Source organism: Schistocerca americana, chromosome 2, assembly GCF_021461395.2.
Source record: "Schistocerca americana isolate TAMUIC-IGC-003095 chromosome 2, iqSchAmer2.1, whole genome shotgun sequence".
In the NCBI taxonomy this organism is placed as follows: domain Eukaryota; kingdom Metazoa; phylum Arthropoda; class Insecta; order Orthoptera; family Acrididae; genus Schistocerca; species Schistocerca americana.
In genome coordinates, this window is record NC_060120.1 from 258,906,440 (window position 1) to 258,928,354 (window position 21,915).

At 43.5% G+C, this 21,915-nt stretch overlaps 1 protein-coding gene across 1 annotated transcript in view; it reads left to right on the forward strand.

Moving 5' to 3' along the window:
• The window catches only part of LOC124593941 (frizzled-4), a 468,332-nt gene that overhangs the window by 399,648 nt on the left and 46,769 nt on the right, over positions 1–21,915 (forward strand). Inside the window, exon 3 of the mRNA XM_047132291.1 lies at positions 20,614–20,780. Coding sequence (XP_046988247.1) covers positions 20,614–20,780 — 167 coding nt within the window. The remainder of the gene's footprint in view (positions 1–20,613; positions 20,781–21,915) is intronic.

Here is a 21,915-nt window from a genome sequence, read left to right on the forward strand (position 1 = left end):
ATATCGCTCCAACATACCATTGGCGTGAAATTACAAATGTTCAGGAATTTTTTGAACAGACGTCGTATCTGTATCAAAGAATATGAAATTAAGTGAAGGATGTTATGATACAATGCAACGAGTACATGAAAAATTACGTTTGTAGACATTTTCGTGTCTGATACTGCATAATGCTTTTCAATATAAGTGAAGTTACTAATCAGTTAATCATCTGTTCACACAGACAGCATAGCAACACGTTGTCAGGTAATTACAGTGTCACAACTTTGGGGTTGCTGAGGATGGCGGCAATCTGAAACACAGAACAGGCGACACGAACTGTTCCGAATGGTGCCGACTTTCAACGAACAGTACTTGCGAGTAGGTGGCCAACTTATCGCATCCACCGGGGGCTCTTAACGTATTAATTTATCTAGATTATCAATTAATAATAAGCTCAGTACATACGTGGCCCGAGGTTACACCCCAAAATGTCAGTATTGGCTCTTGAGCAAAGAAGTTTGATGGCCACTTGCCTACTACACGTGGAAGAGAGAATATCACAGAGAAATGGCTTAGCCACAATCTAAAGACTTGTTTCCAGATAAACTACCGTCTAGGCTGTGCCTGAACGTTCTGAGAAATCATCCATTTTACTCTACGCGTATACCACATTTATATATGGATGTATGGAGGAGTAAGAAGGAGAGAGGCGCACTAATTTGCATACTGTACTTATACTTTTGAAGACGTGGAAATTATAATTATTTTAATTTTACACTTTAGTTAGATTTAATTCCTCTCCCTGTTTACTAGAGTCTGGAATATATAAACATCCGAGAGGTAATCAGCTTGTCTTCATGGTTTTCACAAGTGCTCACGATTGGCTGTCACACTACATATGAGACAATAAACACACACACACACACACACACAGAGAGAGAGAGAGAGATAGAGAGAGAGAGAGAGAGAGAGAGTTACATACTGACTGACGAAACACCCTTTTTAAGAGGGAGCGCTCAGATAAAATAACTATATAAAATAGTGCAAGTTGAAATTACATGTAGGTACTGATGTAACAGTGTGACTCTGTATCTCCATCGCAGGCTACAGGTGAAAAGGTCTGTGGTTTAATCCCCCTTTACTCCTAGGATTTTTGTCTGTCAATTATAGCTTTTCTCCCCTTTGGCAGTGTCTGTTAATGGGAAGAACGCCGAGTTGCACCGTAGTTTCAGGTCCACATTAAATGGGTAGAGTCGGAAAAAGGTAACGGCGTCACCACATCTAACAGGAAGTTGTCTAGCAAAGCACTGTGGTAAGCAAACCATCCATATGGGTGCTGAAAGTTTTAGCTTTTTATCTTACTGACGTATTGCTTACGTAATCAGAGCAGACAGTATGATGTCATTGTACCAATGTACATTTACATTTAGGTAGGGCCAGTATTCAGCATCACTACACTGGGATTCTTATTAAAAATATCTTAAGCAAATGGCTATTATAGTGTAACAGTCAATACCCCACCCAGATAAACTTTTTTTACGTTTGTGAAAGTACGCTGTAATTATTTTGAATGAAACAGTTTCGCTTCAAGACAGACGCAAACTGCTTCATTATCTCCCGGCACGGGTCAGTCAGATGTAGAGCAAAATTGTACAATAACTGATTCAAGAAATAAAAATCGTTTTATTTTCTCTTTACTTCTGAAACAGAGCGTACCGTACTTAAAATCTGTTACACGTGTTCTGTCGTCTGCGCTGGCTCCTGTGAATCCTAGTTTTCGTCTCGTAGAATCGGCAAAAGGTTGTTGACTTCAAGCTGTTATTCGACTTTTAAATACGCTGCAGCCGATTTGCCGCTCCTTGGGCTACCGCCAGCTGGGGGTACCATCTGCTGCCACTCAGGCGGTCAACCGCAAGCTGTCGAGAGGTTTTGCACCGCCGTGTCAGCAGTGACTGGCGATCCGCTTGGCTGCGTCCTTCATGGGTAGCCTCTGTCTGCAAAGCTTCTTCATATCGTTCTGTACATCATCAAAAATAATCTTCTTTGGCGTGCGATCGTCTTGCAGCCTCACGGAGTGACCGCGCGGTTAGAGGCGCCACGCCACGGATTGCGCGGCCACTCCCGCCGGAGGTTCGAATCCTCCCTCGAGATGGGTGTGTGTGTTGTTCTTAGCATAAGTTAGCTTAAGTCGTGTGTAAGTCTAGGGACCGATGACCTCAGCAGTTTGGTCACTTACTAATTCACACACTTTTGGACATTTTGATCGTTTTGCATCCGGACCACGTACTCCGTTATGTGAAAACAGATGGCTGCAGTATTCCAACACATGGAGCCTTTGTCCTCAGAAATTATCAGAACTTCACACACAGGCCGTTATGGAAGCGGAACATGTACCATTTCTTATAAAGACAGAAATGGATTTTAAACAGCCGAAATGTTTCTTAGGACGGTAGAAAGACTCATGCCCAGAAAACAAAAGGAATGAAAGTGTAGCATACCGAATACGTATTTGCAATTCTCATGCAAAGTAATTAACATTCTTAAGCAGTACAATATTAAGGTTAGTTTTTGTATAAAAATAAGCTCTCACTCCAGACACCAAATACACGAAATAACACAAACTACCACAGTCTGGAGATTGTAAAACCAACTCCCATAACTGCATCCATTCCTATATATTACTTTAAGTAGGTAACGTGCTGCAGCTTCTAAATATATGAAAAAATGCATTTTTATAGACACCAACTTCAGACATTCAACTTTATTCTTTACCAGTTTCGGTTTTTATTATCAGCATCATCACTGGAAGCGCAGCTGTACATCAGATGAGTCAAAACTGCGTGTCACATACAGCGATGTTCCACAGTGGTATCATTTTGCATACCACTGTGGAACATCGTTGTATTTTGTATAGTGTTGAGTCACTTACGACTTGTACGCATTTTTGACCCATCTGATGTGCAGCTTTTATCCCAGTGATGATGGCCGTAATAACCGAAACCGGTAAAGAATAAAGTTGAATGTTTCGCAGCGGATGGCTATAAAATTGCTTTTCCTCAGGTCAAAATGAATGGAGTGAGGTTTAGAGAAGGTCTTGCAGCTTTACGCCTTTGCAACCCAATAAATTAGCAGTAGCTGGACACTGGCGTGAAACTGGATACATTGTTGTTAATATTAAAAACGAATTAAAAAATCCTACATACACAACTAAAAAGGCGTGAACTGGACGTTCGGTGGCAACTATAATTTTTCCGACACACAGTAACAGAATCACGTCACATGCTTCATGAAAAAGCAGATACTGGTGTTTTCAATACGTTCAGTAAACTTTATGTTAAAGACCCCAGTCCATAGTATGCAAACTACTATTTCACATTTTCTTTCCGTTCTTTCTAAAATCAGCTCATCACTTTCTCTGTGAAAGCAGTTGTATAAGAAAGACTCAGCGTTTGATAGGAAACTTTTATCCCCAATGTGAATTATCTATAGGGTAGAACTACTTTACGTGATTATGTAGGAAACTAAATAGCCCACATGACAAATGTTTTTATGCATATTTTTTGAGAATATGTGTATAATTAAAATGAAACTTGGAGAAACTGTATCACGGATTACCAACTAAAAGGATTCGTGCAATATGCAGTTGTTTTAAAGCGCTGTAGGTTACTGTTCACTAGCATTCTCATGCCGTTTTAGTTAATTTAACAGCATTTCGCAGATGCGACTGCTTCACTAGGCCAAGAAAACTACAATAGTACTTGGAAACCCTTATGCTCGAGCTTCCCGTTCGAAATACGTATAGGTAAACTGAAACCGAAATACGGGCACCTGACGGACTTCTCATGAAATATGTTTCACTGTCCTTGTCTGCCATGCGAAACCATTGTGAATTGGTAAAAAAAAACAAAAAAACCATAGTATTCTGAAGGCAGTGGACAAAGAATAATTAACAGGAGAGAGACGAGATGCAGCATGTGTCTTTCGTTGATTATTTCAGATAACTGGAAGAATTATTGCCGGTAATGGAATTGTGTATGAAAGAATTGTGATTTCAACATAGCGAATGATATTTGATAATAATGCTAGAAGCGTCGTGAATCTTGAACTGTTTTCATTCATCCATTTTCCAGTTGTATTTGCAATAATGACTTTTACGCTAGGACACGAGTTCATTGTTAGAAGTATACACGATCAATGGATGTGAGCTCTCTTAGTAATTAAACAGTCGAGTGCCAAAAGTTAATTAAATTCTGATAACAAGTTACTATAGAAAGCTTACACATACTTTACTACACAAAGTGGAAATATTGTCCAAGTCATCCTCAGGTCCAACGACGATACTTTCCCATTGACAGACGCATCATCAATGAACAATCTAATTGTGCTGCTGACTCTGTCTGATAAATCACTTTTGTAATTATACTAAGAACATCAGAACTACTACGCTTTCGTTTCTGTTGAACATGTGCCGTTTCGTACAAAGCATTGGGTTCTACTACTCGCATGTCGGCGAAGTTGTGCATGTGATTGTATTTTGGTTATTAGTCGGCTGTTTGCTTCAGTTTCTACATCTGCATCAGTACTCAGCAAGCGTGTTGGAGGGTACTTCTGGTGCCGCTAACTAATTCTCCTTTCCCTGTTCCATTCGCGAATGGCGCGGGGGAAGAATGATTGTCGGTAAGCCTCCGTATCGTCTCTAATTTCTCGTTGTGGCCATGTCGCGACACTTATGTGGGAGGAAATACTGTGCGTCCCGACTCTTTCCAGAAGGTACTCTTTCGGAATTACAATAGTAAACCTCTTCGTGATGCACAGCGCCTCTCTTGTAACGTCTGCCACTGGTGTTTGTTGAGCATCTCTGTAATGCAATGCATTCGCGCCGACTAAACGATCCGATAAGGAAACCCGACGCTCTTCTTTGGATGTTTTGTATCTCTATCAGTCCTGTCTGGTCAGGATCGTAAACTGAGATCCAATACTTAAAAACCACTCGAACAAGCGTCTTTTAAGCCACTTCTTTCGTGGATGAGTTATATTTGCTTAAGATTCTCCCTGTGGATCTCAGTCTGGCATCTGCCTTTCCTGCTATTTTGTGTGTGTGTGTGTGTGTGTGTGTGTGTGTGTGTGTAGTCAGTCCACTTGAGGTCATTCCGGGTGGTTACTCCTAGGTATTTTTCAGCATTTACTGTTTCCAGAAATATGTCATCAATAGTGTAATTGTACAGGAGTAGATTTCTTTTCCCGAGTGTGGGCAATACGGTTTGTTGATTTTCTTTCAGGGTCAGTGCTCAGTCCCTGCAACATTCATCAATCCTCTGCAGCTCTTCCTGCAATTCGCTACAATGTCTGACGTTGCCGCTTTGTTATAGACAACCGCATCATTTCCAACCAGCCGTCTGCACCTTTCGACTTTACTCACGGTGCATTGTATATACAAATTACCTGTATAGTTGTGTATTTTGTGCCGTTGAGAGCGACGTGTTGAGTCCTATCTGTAAGAAAGTCTTGAATCCTATCGAAAATCTGGTCCGGTACTATACAAGCTCGTATTTTTTTCACTAAACGGCAGTATGGGACGGTATCAAATGCCATCCTGAGGTCAAGGAACACGGCGTCAACCTGAGCGCCGATGTCTTCGGCGCTACTTATGTTAATAGGGCGAACACAGCCAGCTGAGTTTCGCATTATTTCAGTTTGCTGAATATGCACTGCGCTAGAGTACTAAAGGGTTACTTCGTTGAAGCCACGTCATTTTCACTCATTGCCACGCAGAAAAAGCTGGCTACAATCTTGCTCTGGAGAGGAAAAGCGCGGCGACACCTCAAACATTGAGGTATCGACACGTATGAGGAAAAAGGTCCAGAGCTCAGAAGTTCACGTGACGTGCAAGGTGGGTTAATAACGTCACATTGGCACCAAATTTCACCGCAGTGCTGCGCAACGCCACAGTGGACGTGTCACACTGTGGGAAGGTCGCCACGCCCTCCTTAACGATATCTGCTGCCAATGCGACGGAGGTCAGAAGCGCGACGCCCCGTGTTGAAGTCAAGCGGTTCTTTTATGAATGACTGAGGAAAGCGTTTCAGACACAACGCCGATCAGAACTGATACGAACAGGCCATGGGAGCTGGCATTAAGGGCTTCAATAAAACCACCCTGTCACGTGCAGTCTGCAAAGCAATGTGCAACAGGCCGACGTTCTTGATAACCTTTGACACTGCCGAACCCACCCTCCCCCAGACGACTGAGCCCTTCTCTCAGGACATGATGAGGCTGCGAACCCAGTGAACGTGACCTGACCCGTTTGGAGTGTAGCTTGACTGCAGTTTTTGCTCTGGATATACAGAGTGGAACCACTGGGGACCATTCAAAACCATCCGATGAAATTTGATCGTGATCCGAAGGAGCAAAGGGTATGTATGATTTTCAGCCCTCCTGTTTTGCGCCCTTATGTGGTGTGGTAATGTGGGATGCGACACACACGTGGATGAATAAAACGGCAAAGGGTCCGTCTAAGTCGCTCCCAGCTCGGCAACACGATCTGTCATAGCCACGCACATTTTTTTAGCACTTTAGAAATGTGCATGTACTGAGACATCCTTGACCGATTCCTAGGCGCCTGCAGAAAGGCAACGCCTTCGACTCCCTACAGGTGAGTAGCGCTACATTGCTTCTCTAGCAGCTGCTTGCAGGATTGCAGGCTCTCAGGGGGTCGAAAGATCACGTTCAAATCTGGTGGAATGGTTTTGAACGACTCCCTAGTTGTTACATTCTGTATACCAGAGCAAAATTTGCTGTCGTGCTGCACTGTAAAGGGGCCAGATCACGTTCAATGTTGTTACAGCCCCACGATGTCAGAAGACATGGGTTCAATCGTCTAGGGGGTGTCGACAGTGCGAAATATTGTCAAGAACGTGGTCCTGTTGCTATTCGCACTGTAAACTGTCGTTTTTGACCGCAAAATTTGTATAAACGAACACTCCAAGGGAAGGGGTGGCTTTATTGGCTCTCTTTGTACCACTTCCCGGCGGAGGTTCGAGTCCTCCCTCGGGCATGGGTGTGTGTGTTTGTCCTTAGGTTAATTTAGGTTAAGTAGTGTGTAAGCTTCGGGACTGATGACCTTAGCAATTAAGTCCCATAAGATTTCACTCACATTTGAACATTTTATACCACTTGCTGAAACCTCTTGGTCTCTTGTCTTAGCAACGCTGTGTCTGAAATGTTTTCCTTAGCCATCTATAAGAAAATCGCGGGTGATTCGAACAGTGGGCGTCGTCGCGGGTCCGACCTCCATCGCAGAGGTGTAAAGAGGAGGAGTGCGATAATTTAGTGCCAATGTGTCTTCTCATACGAACGTCTGAGCTCTGGCATTTTTCCTCTTTTTTTTTTTCATGTGTCGACACCTTGCTGCCTAAGGATGAAGTCACAGCGCGCGACTGTTTTGCATCTTTACAGGCATTTTTATATCCTTATATGCTGGCACTATGGTGTATAAATCAAACAACGGTTTGAAAAATGAGGCAGGCATGAGAGGAAGCTAATTGAAGATATCGTGCGATCGGCTCCCCCACGCTGCTTTCGCATGACTCGGTTTGCTTCTAGAGGATCATGGGTGCCCGAACGTGCGAAGAATTATAGAGATTGGTAGATGCATTTTTGAGCCAAATTTCAAACTTCTACGTCGCAATGAGGGAAAATTACGGAGTTTAAGAAGTGACCCTTTAATTCTTTTGCGCAGCATATGTTGATTTCCACAGAGGATATTTTCGTTCTCCAAAAATGTCATAATATATGAGCGTAAAACGTGTTCTATATTTCTGCCACTGATTGATGTCAGCAATATAGACCTACAATCAGGCACAGCTGCCCTACTATCCTTCCTGAAAATGGGAATCTATCTATAACCACGCATATCAACAATGGTGCTGTTTGCCAAAACTCCCTGCATTTCACTGAAACTTTGCAGACTTGTGAAAGAACACACTTGTGCTTGGAAGAGGGTGCCGTTGCGAGATGTGCTTATTCACTCCAAATGGCGGACCACTGGTTGGGAGCGCTGGCCAGACAGCTGGGCGACAGCACACAGCCGCGGCCACACAGACACAGCCGGAATCACGAGCCTGTGTAACTCCGTGTTTAGCCGAGTCGGCCCCTGCCCCTCTTGTAAGCATCGCCGGCAGCAAACTGTAATACACCGAGTATTGCTGCCTGCTGTGGCCGTCCAGTCGACTTCTGAGAACACGCGCGCACGGCTATAGGCGGCTATCGCACTCTGCCTTACATGCGACGCATTACGCATATAATTTACGACCGCCGCGTGCACCGCGCCCTAGCCTAGCCTATTCTAGCCTATCCTAGCTGCAGACACGAGACAACACGCGTGCAAGCAACGCACAAAAGGAGACGCCGTAGCGGACAAAGCGCGATCCGTTGCAAATATCCTGATAAAGCTCCCGGAGATTTTACTTCAGATGAGTTCTTACGTTATTGCAATTCTACATGGAACACGTGTGCGGCGTATACGGACTATATGACGCTCTAAACACGAGGTCGCGTTCACAAAGATACCGATATCATGCTGAAAGGGAAAAAGAACCAAAAGGAAATGTGACTAAACTTTGCGGCTCGTGCGGGTATCTGTGCGTAACAATTTCTAGGGATATGAAGTAGTGGACCGAACACGTAGGCTCATTCGTTGGTAAGACAGCTGGCAGACTTGGTTTCACTGGTAGGTCACGGGAAAAACACAGTCTATCTACATATTACAATATCGCCAACCGTGCGCGACCCATACCAGATATGTCAAATAGGGGATACTGAATGAAGGAGCAGCTTTTTAAATCGCATAGTATCACAGAAAGTAAAGTTTTCGTGAGAAGCGGAAAACGACACCCCAAAAAGTACTTTATTCCCGACGTTGGTGCATAGGGCACATGTCGTGTCTGATAAAGACAGCCTTGCAGACGAATTAGAGCACTTGAAATCGGTATTTCAACGTAATGGATATTCTGCACATCAGGTCAGTACTGCTTTAAGGAGGAAAAAACGTGACCACCAACAAGATCAAGAGGATAAGGAGGTGTTTAAGTCCAGAGCATTTCTCCCATATGTCGGGAACATTTCATCGAAAGTAGGCAGAATTTTAAAGAAACATCGTGTGAAAGCAATCTTCCGGCCACCTACAAAGACTCGCGCTCTTCTGGGCTCAGCCAAGGATGATTTGGGATTACGGAAGGCTGGAATTTATAAAATACCTTGCGAGTGTGGGAAAGCCTACATTGGTCAAACCACACGCACAGTACACGACCGCTGCGTTGAACATGAGCGCCACACTCGCCTTTTACAGCCAAGTAAGTCGGCTATAGCCGAACATTGTATTTCCACAGGACATACTATGGATTATTCGGCCACGAAAATCTTGGCCCCATCGAGATCCTTCTGGGATTCAGTTGTGAAGGAATCCGTGGAAATACGTTTAGCGGATAATCTCATTAATCGTGATGGCGGCTTTTTATTGAATAAGGCCTGGGACCCATTGATTTCTTTAATTTCAACCAAAAGAAAACTTTTTATGGCTTCTGACACGTCGAGCGACCAGTAATTTTAATACTGAAATTTTGCATTTTATTGTTTTGGACACGTCTGCGTGCATGTTTTACTTTTTTCAAGCATTCGATTGCGCTCCATAGATGCAGTAATATTGTAGAGGGCCTTGGAATCGACAGGTGGCGCGCATGCTACGGTAACTTGCGCATGCGCGCCTGCGGCACTTTTACGTATAAATAGAGCGACTTGCACTAGCAATCTCCAGTGTCAAACACTCGCCTGAAGATGGCTGTAAGGTTGTCAGCCGAAATATCGTGGAAAGAAGTCGATGAGATCCGGCTGCAATCCCGAAATCTAGTGGAATATTCGATACGCCGGGAAAACTTCAAGAGTCACAGTTTTCATTTTGCTTTTAAAATATAAGGACATTTGTGTTAGACTAAAAGCGGTTTGTTGTGTTTTGTTGGACAATATGCATTTTGAAGTAAGCTATTTTGGAGATAATGCATTGTGACTAGTTCTCAATAACATAGAACTATTTAATATTCACTAAAGCACTAATTAAACTTAAATTTCCAATGATAGATCTCATATTATTTTTCCAAAACAGGCTCCTTTTCAATACAATCCGAACAGTAACTTGGGCAATAAGTTCGTTACATGGAAGGCTGATAATAATGGTGAAAAATTTAGATATTTCATTTTCTCTCCAATTTTTTTCCAAATCTCAGACGTAGCGGTTTTTGTGCATCATCTGTCTTTTCTTGTTTAATCCTGTCAGAAGATGGACACTTTCGCTCTATTTTCTACTTTGCTATGGCTGTATGCACGTTGCCTAATGGCAAAAAGCACTTTGAAGGATCATCAGAAAAGTGTTTGAGATGAGTTTTGATTTTCTCATCAATTACCCTTCCGCCTACTATGCATTTCTTCAGATAAATCATTTTCAGATCACCCGATCCTATTTTTACAGGCTTCAAACTTTCTCTTAGGTCCTTGTAATTAAATATTTCGCAATATTTCCCCAAAATCCCACTTCTGAATAAACTTACTGGTATGTATTTCGATTCAGTATTTCTGAAATTTTACGTTTTTTCCCTACTTAGCCAAAAACTCGATCGGCAGATAAAAAAGGAGTGTCCTCGAAATGTAAAGGAATGAGGTGCCTCGGTCACATGCACTGGAGATTCTCCACTGACTAGAAAGGTCGAAAATTAATCGAAAATATGCATCCACTCTCTATTATACAGTCCATCTTGACTGTACAAAGTTTTTACATCTGACTTCCGTATTTCTGACAGTCAGTATGAGAAAAAGGTGCAGAACAGTGCTGTAATGGTGAAAACGAATACCAGCTGGACACAGTTGGTAAGTCGAAAGCTTTCACACCAGTACGTTGCATTGTAGTTAACATTGCTTAATGAAAGAAAAGAAAATAAATTTATGAACTTTATGCAGTTTGATGCATTCATACTTGTGGACAAAATTGTAATTGTTGCATTTTTTACTCTTCAGAGTTCTTCTTCAATGTTTTAAAACGGGTTTTAGCGATATCTGATGGTAGGAGTATGTAGTGCTGGTCAGAAAATACACGATTTCATATCAGACTCACTTCTGTCCACGCGTAGATGTTATGGGTTTTGAAAAGTTGCTCGTCTGCAAGGGAGAAATGAAGGTTAGGGTTTAAGGTCCCATCAACGACGAGGTCTTTAGTAGCGGAGCACAAGCTCCGATTAAGGAAGGCTGGAGAAGGAAATCTGCTACGCTCATTTCAGAGGAACCATCCCGGAATTTGCCTTCAGCGATTAAAGTAAAACCACCGATGCCCGGACGCCGATTTAAAACTTCAAATTCCAGAATGTAAGTCAAGTGCCTTACCACTGCGCCCCTATACTCGATGCACTGAGCAAATCTTCAGCATACGTCTTTAACGCGCCATTTCATAAGCTTCTATTCTCTTATTTTCTGTATTATGTATCGTTCACATTTCACATTCCAATAAGACTACATGCCACACAAGTACATTCGGAGAAAACTTAACAATCATTTAAATTTGTATTACTTGTTAAAGTATTTACCTCTTTTAGAAATGGTTTTTATGCTACTGCCAGTCTGCATTTTGTATCATATCTACTTCCTTGCCAGTCACCAAATCTCTGCTCATTTTCTAAGTTAATTCCCTTAGCATCGTATGGTTTCATTCGACTACACTTCGTTATCCCTGTGTAACTTTTGTTGATGTTCATCTTATAGCGTGTCTTCAAGCGATTGCGTGCAACTGATGTTCCGTGTTCTCTGGCTTCGCTGATACAATTAATGTGTCAAACCTCATTTTGTTCGTCTGTCTTAAATTTAGTTGTTTTCCAAAAATGTGTTTAGCTTCGTTTAACGCCTGTTCAACGTGATGAGTGTGTAATGTCCCCTTAGAAAAATTTTTAAAAGACACTGCTGGAAATCCTTTACGTTGATTTTCAAACAGCTCAGCAAAACTGAACGCACTCAGACATTTCTCTCTTTATTTATTCTTCTGATCAACACTAAACTGACACACATTCTCTCTCTCTCTCTCTCTCTCTCTCCCTACAAAAGAATGGCCCTGACTAACAATAACCTATACCTTTCATAAATCACTTACCTCACAAAAATGTTCGTTACTCAAACTACTGCAATACAGCGTGCGCCAATACTGCCAGCTGAATAAAAGATTCTAACTACTGATAGGCATAGTTAGCAAATGAAAGAATTTGATGGAGAACAAACAACGTATTTACCTTAATAGTGTTCAAAAGTCATCATATATATACCAGTTCATGACATCTAGTCTTACAAATTTCCTTTTTATGACGGACACACGTCCAGATCGTCCGCTCTCAAAACTCTGCCATCTCTCTCCCCACATCTACCACTGCTGGCGGCTCAACTCCAACTGCGCAACACTACACGCTGTTCACATCCTACTGCCCAACACTACACAAGCGAATATTCCAACAATGCCAACCAGCCATAGACTGCACACAGCACATTCAGTGATTTTCATACAGAGCGCTACGTGGCGCTACCAACATAAAAACCTGAACAGCCTACTTACAAGTGAACGCCATGGAGGATAGGTTACGACTCTACTTCACTCCCTCCTCAAATACTGCTTATGTGACTGTATGATGTGATTCCACAAACTCCTTCATTCTTGGTCCGTTTTTCTTCGAGGAGAGGACACCTCGCGGGTGTGTTAGGGGCGTAGTGACTCCTACACACTATAAGGGCTTCCTTGTGCAATACAGCTTTGAAAAAAACGCAATTGTGTCCTCATCACTATTTTCACGCAAGATGGGGTGACACAACATGCCGCTTGTCAGGGGAAAGATTTTCATCGAGAAACCTTCGATAACAACCGCATGGTCTCTAGGCAGTTTCAAAAGTGTGGCCTTCCAGACTACCGACCTACTCCATGTGACTTCTTGTTGTGATGATATCTGACAGATCGTGTCTATCAGTGATGTATCCAGACTCCTCCTGATCTGAAGGATAGTATACAGGATGTGCTATGAGCAACTGTCGTATATGCTGTTTTACGGATGAAGAACGTTGGTGAGTCGGGAGGCCATACTGAACGCCTGTAGTAACTTGTGACCATATCCTAATAAACGTGTCATAACCACCGTTATCATGTGTGTGATCGTTCCTTCCATTTTACGCTCACACCACATTCCAACTGCTTACAGCGCCATATTTTCACCTGGTGGCAGAAAGTGGAATTGCGATTTTTCAGGATACTACGCGAGCGCACCGATTAATGAGCATACCTACGATGTTTTCAGCATCCTGCGATGAATACAGCCCGCACTGCAGGACTCAGAATACCGCCAGTTTGATCATAACCACCCGGTACTTAACTCTGATTCAAGGGCATTGGAGGTTTGCTTCTCTGTGGCGAGAAGAACTGAGACGATCACGGAATGCGCGCAAGGACGAGATCTGAAAGAATAATCTCTTTCGTTCGTCTCACGCTGGCCGTGTTTTCGCGGTCGCCACGGCAACGGCAGGTGGCGCGACACGCCCTGCCGGAGCTCCGACTCCCACGCAGCCTGCGCTTTCCCCAGAGCCCGTGGCGCCGGCGAGGCACGCCACACATTCCCGTCTCTGTCTGTCCCGGACTGGCGCCAAACGCGACCCGTTTTTTTGTCGCCCGTGGCGGACCAGAGGGGGGAAAAACTGTTTTGCTTTCCGTCCGGTGGGAGATTAATTTCGGCGCCGACTGATGCCCTCTTCCGCTCCGTCCCACGACTCGCGTTCGCAGCCGGGTCTGCAGCTTCACGTCCCGTCTACGTCCGCGTCACCGGAGACAGGGAACACGAGCACCGCTCGACAGAGGTGAAGGTACAAGCTGATGCAGTCTCCCTGAAGGAGTCATGCAAGCACTGTACTGAAATGACCTAAGGAAGCGACGGGAATACCGAGGAAAGCAGGAAGACTACCACATTATTAAACATGGGACACATGTTTGATTTGGGATACAACCACTCACTTGACGAAAGGTTTGTTCCTAAAGACTGTAAAGTAACAGGTCACACCAATATTCGAGAAAGGAAATAGGAGTAACCCATCGAATTACAGACCCGTATCACTGACTTCAATTTGCAGTAGAATTTTGGAGTATATACTGTACTCGAACATTGTGAACCATCTTGAAGAAAATGACTTATTGATACATAACCAAAACGGATTCAGAAAATACCGTTCTTGTGCTACACAGCTAGCTCTTTATTTCTATGTAGTAATGAGTGCTGTCGACAAGAAATCTCAGACGATTCCATATTCCTAGATTTCCAGAAGGCTTTTGATACCGTTCCTCACAAGCGACTATTAATCAAATTGTGTGACTGGATTCGTGATTTCCTCTCATAGAGGTCACAGTTAGTAGTGATGGACGGTAAATCATCGAGTAGAACAGAAGTGATATCTGGCGTTCCGCAAGGTAGTGTCATAGGCCCTCCGCTGTTCCTGATTTACATAAATGATCTAGGTGATAATCTGAGCAGCCCCCTTAGACTGTTTGCAGATGACGCTGTAATTTACCGTCTAGTAAAATCATCAGACGATCAATTCCAATTACAAAATGATTTAGAGAGAATTTCTGTGTGGTGCGAAAAGTGGCAATTGGCACAAACAAAGAAAAGTGCGAGGTCAATCACATGAGTACTAAAAGAAATCCGATAAATTTTGGGTATACGATAAATTGCACAAATCTAAGGGCTGTCAATTCGACTAAATACCTAGGAATTACAAATACAAGCAACTTAAATTGGAAAGACCACACAGATAATATTGTGGGGAAGGCAAGGCGAAGCAAAGACTGCGCTTTGTTGGCAGAACACTTAGAAGATGCGACAAACCCACTAAAGAGACAGCCTACATTACACTTGGCCGTTCTCTGCTGGAATTCTGCTGCGCGGTGTGGGATCCTTACCAGGTAGGATTGACGGAGGACATCGAAAGAGTGCAAAGAGGAGCAGCTCGTTTCGTGTTATCGCGCAACAGAGGTGAGAGTGTCACTGATATGATTCGCAAGTTGGGGTGGCAGTCACTGAAACAAAGGCGTTTTTTTTTTTTTTTTTTTTTTTTTGCAGCGAGATCTATTTACTAAATTTTAATCACCAACTTTCTCTTCCGAATGCGAAAATATTTTGTTGGCACCCACCTACGTAGGGAGAAATGATCATCATAATAAAATAAGAGATATCAGAGCTCGAACGGAAAGATTTATGTGTTCCTTTTCGCCATGCGGCATTCGAGAGTGGAAGGGTAGAGAAGTAGTATGAAAATGGTTCGATGAACCCTCTGCCAGGCACTTAAGTGTGAATTGCAGAGTAACCAAGTAGATGTAGATAATGAGAAAGTAGGAACCATCGTAGTTATTTAGGATACCAAGGAAAACCTAAAAACGGACGGCCACTCAGGCATCCTGTGAGGGATACTGCAAGACAGACCCATGCTGCTTGGGATTCATCCTGCTTATTCACGTCGTACGAATGCCGCGACGTTATCATACATGTGCGACCGCAGCGCACTCCCGCAGCCATTGGAGGCTTCAAATGATGTCCGCGAACTACACACGAGTACTCGGAGTGGACTAGCATGAGTTTTATAGAAGAGGCGACATAGATCCTGCAAATGACAAGATTTATTATGGTAGTTAGAATTTCTCACACCGTACACTCACTGTTCCTTAAACGCATCTACCAATCTCTATAATTCTTCGCACGTCCGGGCACCCATGATGCTCTAGAAGCAAACCGAGTCATGCGAAAACATCTTCCGATCGCACGACGGCTCACGCCAGCACGATATCTTCAATTACCTTCATTTTCCTCTCATGCCCGCCTTATTTTTCAAACTGTCGTTTGACGTATACCCCATACTGACATCATACAAGGATATAAAAAGTACGAAATGGCTTATAACAGATCATAAATCACTGCATAGTAAATAACAATGCCCACAATTCGTTTATATTACTGAGGGATGAAAGGTAAGTAATAGTAAGAACACACTAACTCATTCCGAACTGAAATAGTTACATGGTGTTGGTTTCTTCATGTACATCTGCATCTATTCCCCATAAGCCGCATCGCGGTGTGGCGGAAGGTATTTCTAATATCCTCTTTCCAGTTCCAATCGCGAATTGTGTGCTTGGGAAGAAGGCGTTCCAAGGCACAAGGCATTGGTTTATGTGCTGTCGTCTTGTGGTGACAGAATTTCACCGAGAATATTTTGTTATTACCATCAGTGAGTCAGAGATGTGTGGAATAATTTTAGTTCAAAAATTGATTCATTAAGTCTAGAGGGTAAATAGAACGTTTACCTATCGACATTTTAAAACGTGAGTGGATCTGAGACAATATTTCGTAGGCGAATGCTGGTTGACTATCATTTAAGTGACAACAAATAAATGTGTTTGTATAAGCTGGTTGCTTTGTAACAATATTTTATTGGATACATGCCAGGATTAATGAACGACTATGACATACCTCTTTGTACTTAGTACGATGTGATGTTTCATCTAATTCTTTCACTATCCGTAAATACATACGTAATATGATGTGCACGAGATGTTCATCAATAATGTTGTATCCGGATAATATCAGGTTCTTTCTCTTTGTTGACAGCATAATTTTGTAATTATGCAGATTTAAAGAAAGCTGACAGCCATAACAGCAAATTGAAATTTATTCCAAATCCTGGTCTAATGATGGTGAAAGTGATAGTGTTTCCGTTAAGACTGGTTAGTCTGTAATACGAGAAATAGAACGTTTGTGTTGAAAATATAGGTTTTTTAGCTCTTTACTATTATAAACACTGGATTAGGATCCAGTTGTCGTTCATTTTTATGTTTTTAACAGATTTAAAGATCTCCGATTCTGCCAGAAACCGTTCATTATGAGAGAATAGAACATCGACCGTCAGTTTGAAAATAAACGTATTTTCTGTAAATTATGATCGCGGATCCTTCCTGAACGACAAGTACGTCCAGTAGCAGGTGCTGTCCTGTAGAAAACGCCATCGTCAGAGTGTTGCTGGTCATATCTGATTAATCTTTTATGTACTTTTTAAACTGGTAGAGCTCCTATTTTACTCGGTTCTGCTTTCGTTTAGCATGCGCCGTCGAGTGTAACGGGTTCTATTAGTTCTTCAACTTTCTAAAATGCCTCAGCTTTTCTAAATGACACTGCCCGTTATTTTATGCTTCTCAGGTAGACGAACGTGTGAGCATGCAGTTTGCAACAGACGAAGTCTACTCTGACACCTGCTGTCTGATGGCTTGACAGGTCTTGTGCTTGTTAGCCGCAAGTACAGCGCGTGTAGCACAGGAACAGCACTTCTGCCGACCTGTTAACTCGCCATCTCATCAGCGTTTTCAGTTCAGAAGCACCACGTGTTGGACGTATTTTTCACCGAAGCGTTACCTGCTATTACCATTTGAAGCGGAAGCGAAAGTGTGTTCAAGAGTGGTTCTCAATCGAGTTCTTTAAACTGCTGAGCTACCGATCGTGGGAGAAAGCTGCCAGCAGGTAGGAATGGCGCCAAGCAGGCGCCAGCTGAGGGCAGGCATTTCTGGCGACAGCAAACGGGCCACTTGTCATGCTGCGTCGACCCAAAGTCGGTAAGGACTGCGCATATCCTTGCCTTCAAATACATCCCCTTCGGCATAAATGCCAATTTTTTGTTCATTTTTCATTTGCCTGGACTCTGACGATGTTCATTTCTAACACACACTGGTGCGCCATAACACTATTGAATGCTAACCTGTCGTCTTTTACTAGTGGAAGGTACTGGTGGGATCAGCTTCGCAAAGTATCTCTTTTCTGATTTTCTGAATCGCAAAAATGGCTATGCAGGTACAGCCTACGTTCGCATGCCTCGAACAAGTACCAAACACAAAATTTCTTATTAGTGGGACAAATTTATTTAAATCTTAATGAATTAAGCTGCTGAAAAGGACCAACCTCACAGATCATTTGATGATTTGATAAGATACCAATCCATGTATTGGATGTTCAATAATCATGTTCAATTTCATTGAAACATTATTAAGGGGAGGTGCAAACAGACAGCCGGCCGTGGTGGCCGAGCGGTTCTAGGCGCTACAGTCTGGAACCACGCGGCCGCTACGGTCGCAGGTTCGAATCCTCCTCCCTCGGGCATGGATGTGTGTGATGTCCTTAGGTTAGTTAGGTTTAAGTAGTTCTAAGTTCTAGGGACTGATGACCACAGAAGTTAAGTCCCATAGTGCTCAGAGCCATTTGAACCGTTTTGCAAACAGACTGATTTTAAGGATCCTGACTAGAAAGCGGAATGGGACTTTGACGTGTTGTAGGAACGAATTTAGCAATAATTAACATTTATTTCCTCATTAAAAGTAACTCACGCACATATGCTGTTAAAACACAGTTGCTTGGAATGCTGGCGCGTGAATCTCGACACTTTGTACATTATGCAGCACAACAACTGGACCGACACGTGTGGGCCAAGTCTGCTAAAATACTGGTTACGATTTATCAACATCACACTGATCACTCACACAACGAAAGATAGGATTTAGAAGAAAGTTTCCCTACTCCACATGTAAGCTCACTGGGACAGAGCGTGACTGGCTCTAGTGGCCAATTTCAGAGAACAAAGCCCACTTCTGAAATTCCGTACAACTCAGTAATTTTGTAAATACATTTTCCGAGCATGAGCAGATCTACTCCGCGATGAAACCGAGCCTTCAGTTCGAACACGAGAGTTGTTTACGTCGAATTGGAGCCTCGTGGCTGGCAAAGAATTGCACGTGGTGCAGCAGAGTACGGCTACAAAGTCCGTGGGGATGGATACTGAATTTAAGAGGCCTGTGTATTGCTGATTAGCGTTTCTGTGTTGGCACGTCAGTGTTACTGTGTTGAGGCAAGTGTGTGGTGGCATAAATTTTCTTGTTGTAGTGGGTAAGTGGAGTTGAGTTTTCAGGTCTGTGTGTATGTACACTACTGGCCATTCAAAGTGCTACACCACGAAGATGACGTGCAACAGACGCGAAATTTAACCGAGAAGAAGAAGATGTTGTGATATGCAAATGATTAGCTTTTCAGAGCATTCATACAAGGTTGGCGCCGGTGGCGGCATATACAACGTGCTGGCATGAGGAACGTTTCCAACCGATTTCTCATACACAAACAGCAGTTGACCGGCGTTGCCTAGTGAAGCGTTGTTGTGGTGCCTCGGGTAACGAGGAGAAATGCGTACCATCACGTTACCGACTTTGATAAAGGGCGCATTGTAGCCTAGCGCGACTGCTGTTTATCGTATCACGACATTGCTGCTCGCATTGGTCGAGATCCAATGACTGTTAGCAGAATATGGAATCGGTGGGTTCAGGAGGGTAATACGGAACGCCGTGCTGGATCCTAACGGCCTCGTATCACTAGCAGTCAACATGACAGGCATCTTATTCGCATGGCTGTAACGGATCGTGCAGCCACGTCTTGATCTCTGAGTCAACAAATGGGGACGTTTGCAAGACAAAAACCATCTGCACGAACAGTTCGACGACCTTTGCAGCAGCATGGACTATCAGCTTGGAGACCATGGGTGCGGTTACCCTTGACGCTGCATCACAGACAGGAGCGCCTGCGATGGTGTACTCAACGACGAACCTGGGTGCACGAATGGCAAAACGTCATTTTTTCGGATGAATCCAGGTTATGTTTACAGCATCATGATGGTCACGTCCGTGTTTGGCGACATCGCGGTGAACGCACATTGGAAGCGTCTATTCGTCATCGCCATACTGGCGTATCATCCGGCGTGATGGTATGGGGTGCCATTGGTTACACGTATCGGTCACCTTTTGTTCGGACTGACGGCACTTTGAACAGTGGACGTTACATTTCAGATGTGTTGCGACTCGTGGCTCTACCCTTCATTCATCCCTGCGAAACCCTACATTTCAGCAGGATAACGCACGACCGCATGTTGCAGGTCCTGTGCGGGCCTATCTGGATACAGAAAATGTTCGATTGCTGCCATGCCCAGCACATTCTCCAGATCTCTCACCAATTGAAAACGTCCGGTCAATGGTGGCCGAGCAACTGGCTCGTCACAATACGCCAGTAACTACTGTTGATGAACTGTGGTATCTTGTTGAAGCTGTGTGGGCAGCTGTACCTGTACACGCCATCCAAGCTCTGTTTGACTCAATGCCCAGGCGTATCAAGGCCGTTATTACGGCCAGAGGTCGTTGTTCGGGGTATTGATTTCTCAGGATCTATGCACCCAAATTGCGTGAAAATGTAATCACATGCCAGTTCTAGTATAATATATTTATTCAATGAATAACCGTTTATCATCTGCATTTCTTCTTGATGTAGCAATTTTAATGGCCAGTAGTGTGTGTGTGTGTGTGTGTGTGTGTGTGTGTGTGTGTGTGTGTTGTGCTGATTTCTGCAAGTTGAACTCATGGCTGTTTGCCGGCACGTCCGCAGCCCCTTGTTGCTGGGCTCGTGGCCGTGTGTACAGCAGTGGGTGCTGATGGCAGCGGTGTGCCGGCAGGTGGGTGGTGCTGTGCCTGTCGTGGTTCCTGTCGGCGGGCGGCGGCTGGTCGGCGGAGCGCGTGCAGCAGCAGTCGTCGCTCTTCCACCTGGCGGGCTGGGGGCTGCCCGCCGTCTGCACCGTCGCCGTGCTCGTCCTCAGGCACGTCGACGCCGACGAGCTGACAGGTAGGCTCACTCTCTACTGCTAGTCTGTCGCGAACTGGCGTGGCAGGCCGTGGCCGTGCAGACATACAGGCAGATTGTTACAAAAAGTGAAATAGGTAAACAGTAGCCAGCCACTGGTCGTACCGCACTTTCATTAAACAGAAAAAATAGCGTCGTTACCGGCCTCGACAGGGGCATCGTCAAATGCCTTTTCACGTATGACCGGGTCATTGTTAATATTTTATCAGGGACGGGAAAAGGGTTTTACCTGGGGAAGGTAAAGGCCAGCCAAGGCAAGGACTGTGGTGTGGAAGGGGAACCGAAGGACAACAACAGCAACACCATTCGCAACTAAAAAATTTTAAACAGCAAATGTATTTAATATTTGGCAAGCCTAATTTGATATAGCAGCCTCAACTAATTGCTTTATTTATTGTGTTTGTGTGATAATGAAAAACGGAGCGCAGTTTTTTCAAGATATACATTTTCTTAAAAACACTGTATCACAAATAGCTTTAACAAGATCCAAGAAAATATTCAAAATAGTGTTATTTTAAGTAAGATATTTGCTTTACATACTTAGCAGTTATTAAGGCAATGAACAACTTGAACTACTAGCAACTCGCTCAATTCGTTCCAACACTTAAGGCTAACAATTACTGGCATTAAGAAAATGATCGATTACATATACAACATTAAAAATACAAACACAAACACAACTGTTAGTCACTTCATTCCAGAAACAATCATTTCTCAAGACACACTACTTCCTGAAATCGTAAAACTTACATTCAATAACTGGCTACTGATAATTTACAGAGATTACAACGTGATTAAATGCGTTTTGTGCACTCGCACAGAATGTAAGAAAATGCTGCTAGGCACACACTTAAATACAGTTCAGTTGCCAAGTGGCAAGCAAATTGAGCGTGGCACTTTAACAGTAACTTAATAACGTTAACACGACTCTCCGTAATCGAATGACGACGCACCAACCTGTTCTCTTTTGTCACAGCAATATTAGAAATACGGTTACAGCATTGGGCAGTTTCCTTCCTTCATCAACTGACCGGTGAAGACCATTTGGATAACCATAAACAACTTATTTGCTTGCCCAACAACATGAAGGGAAAGGCGACCAGTTACAGGACCGAGG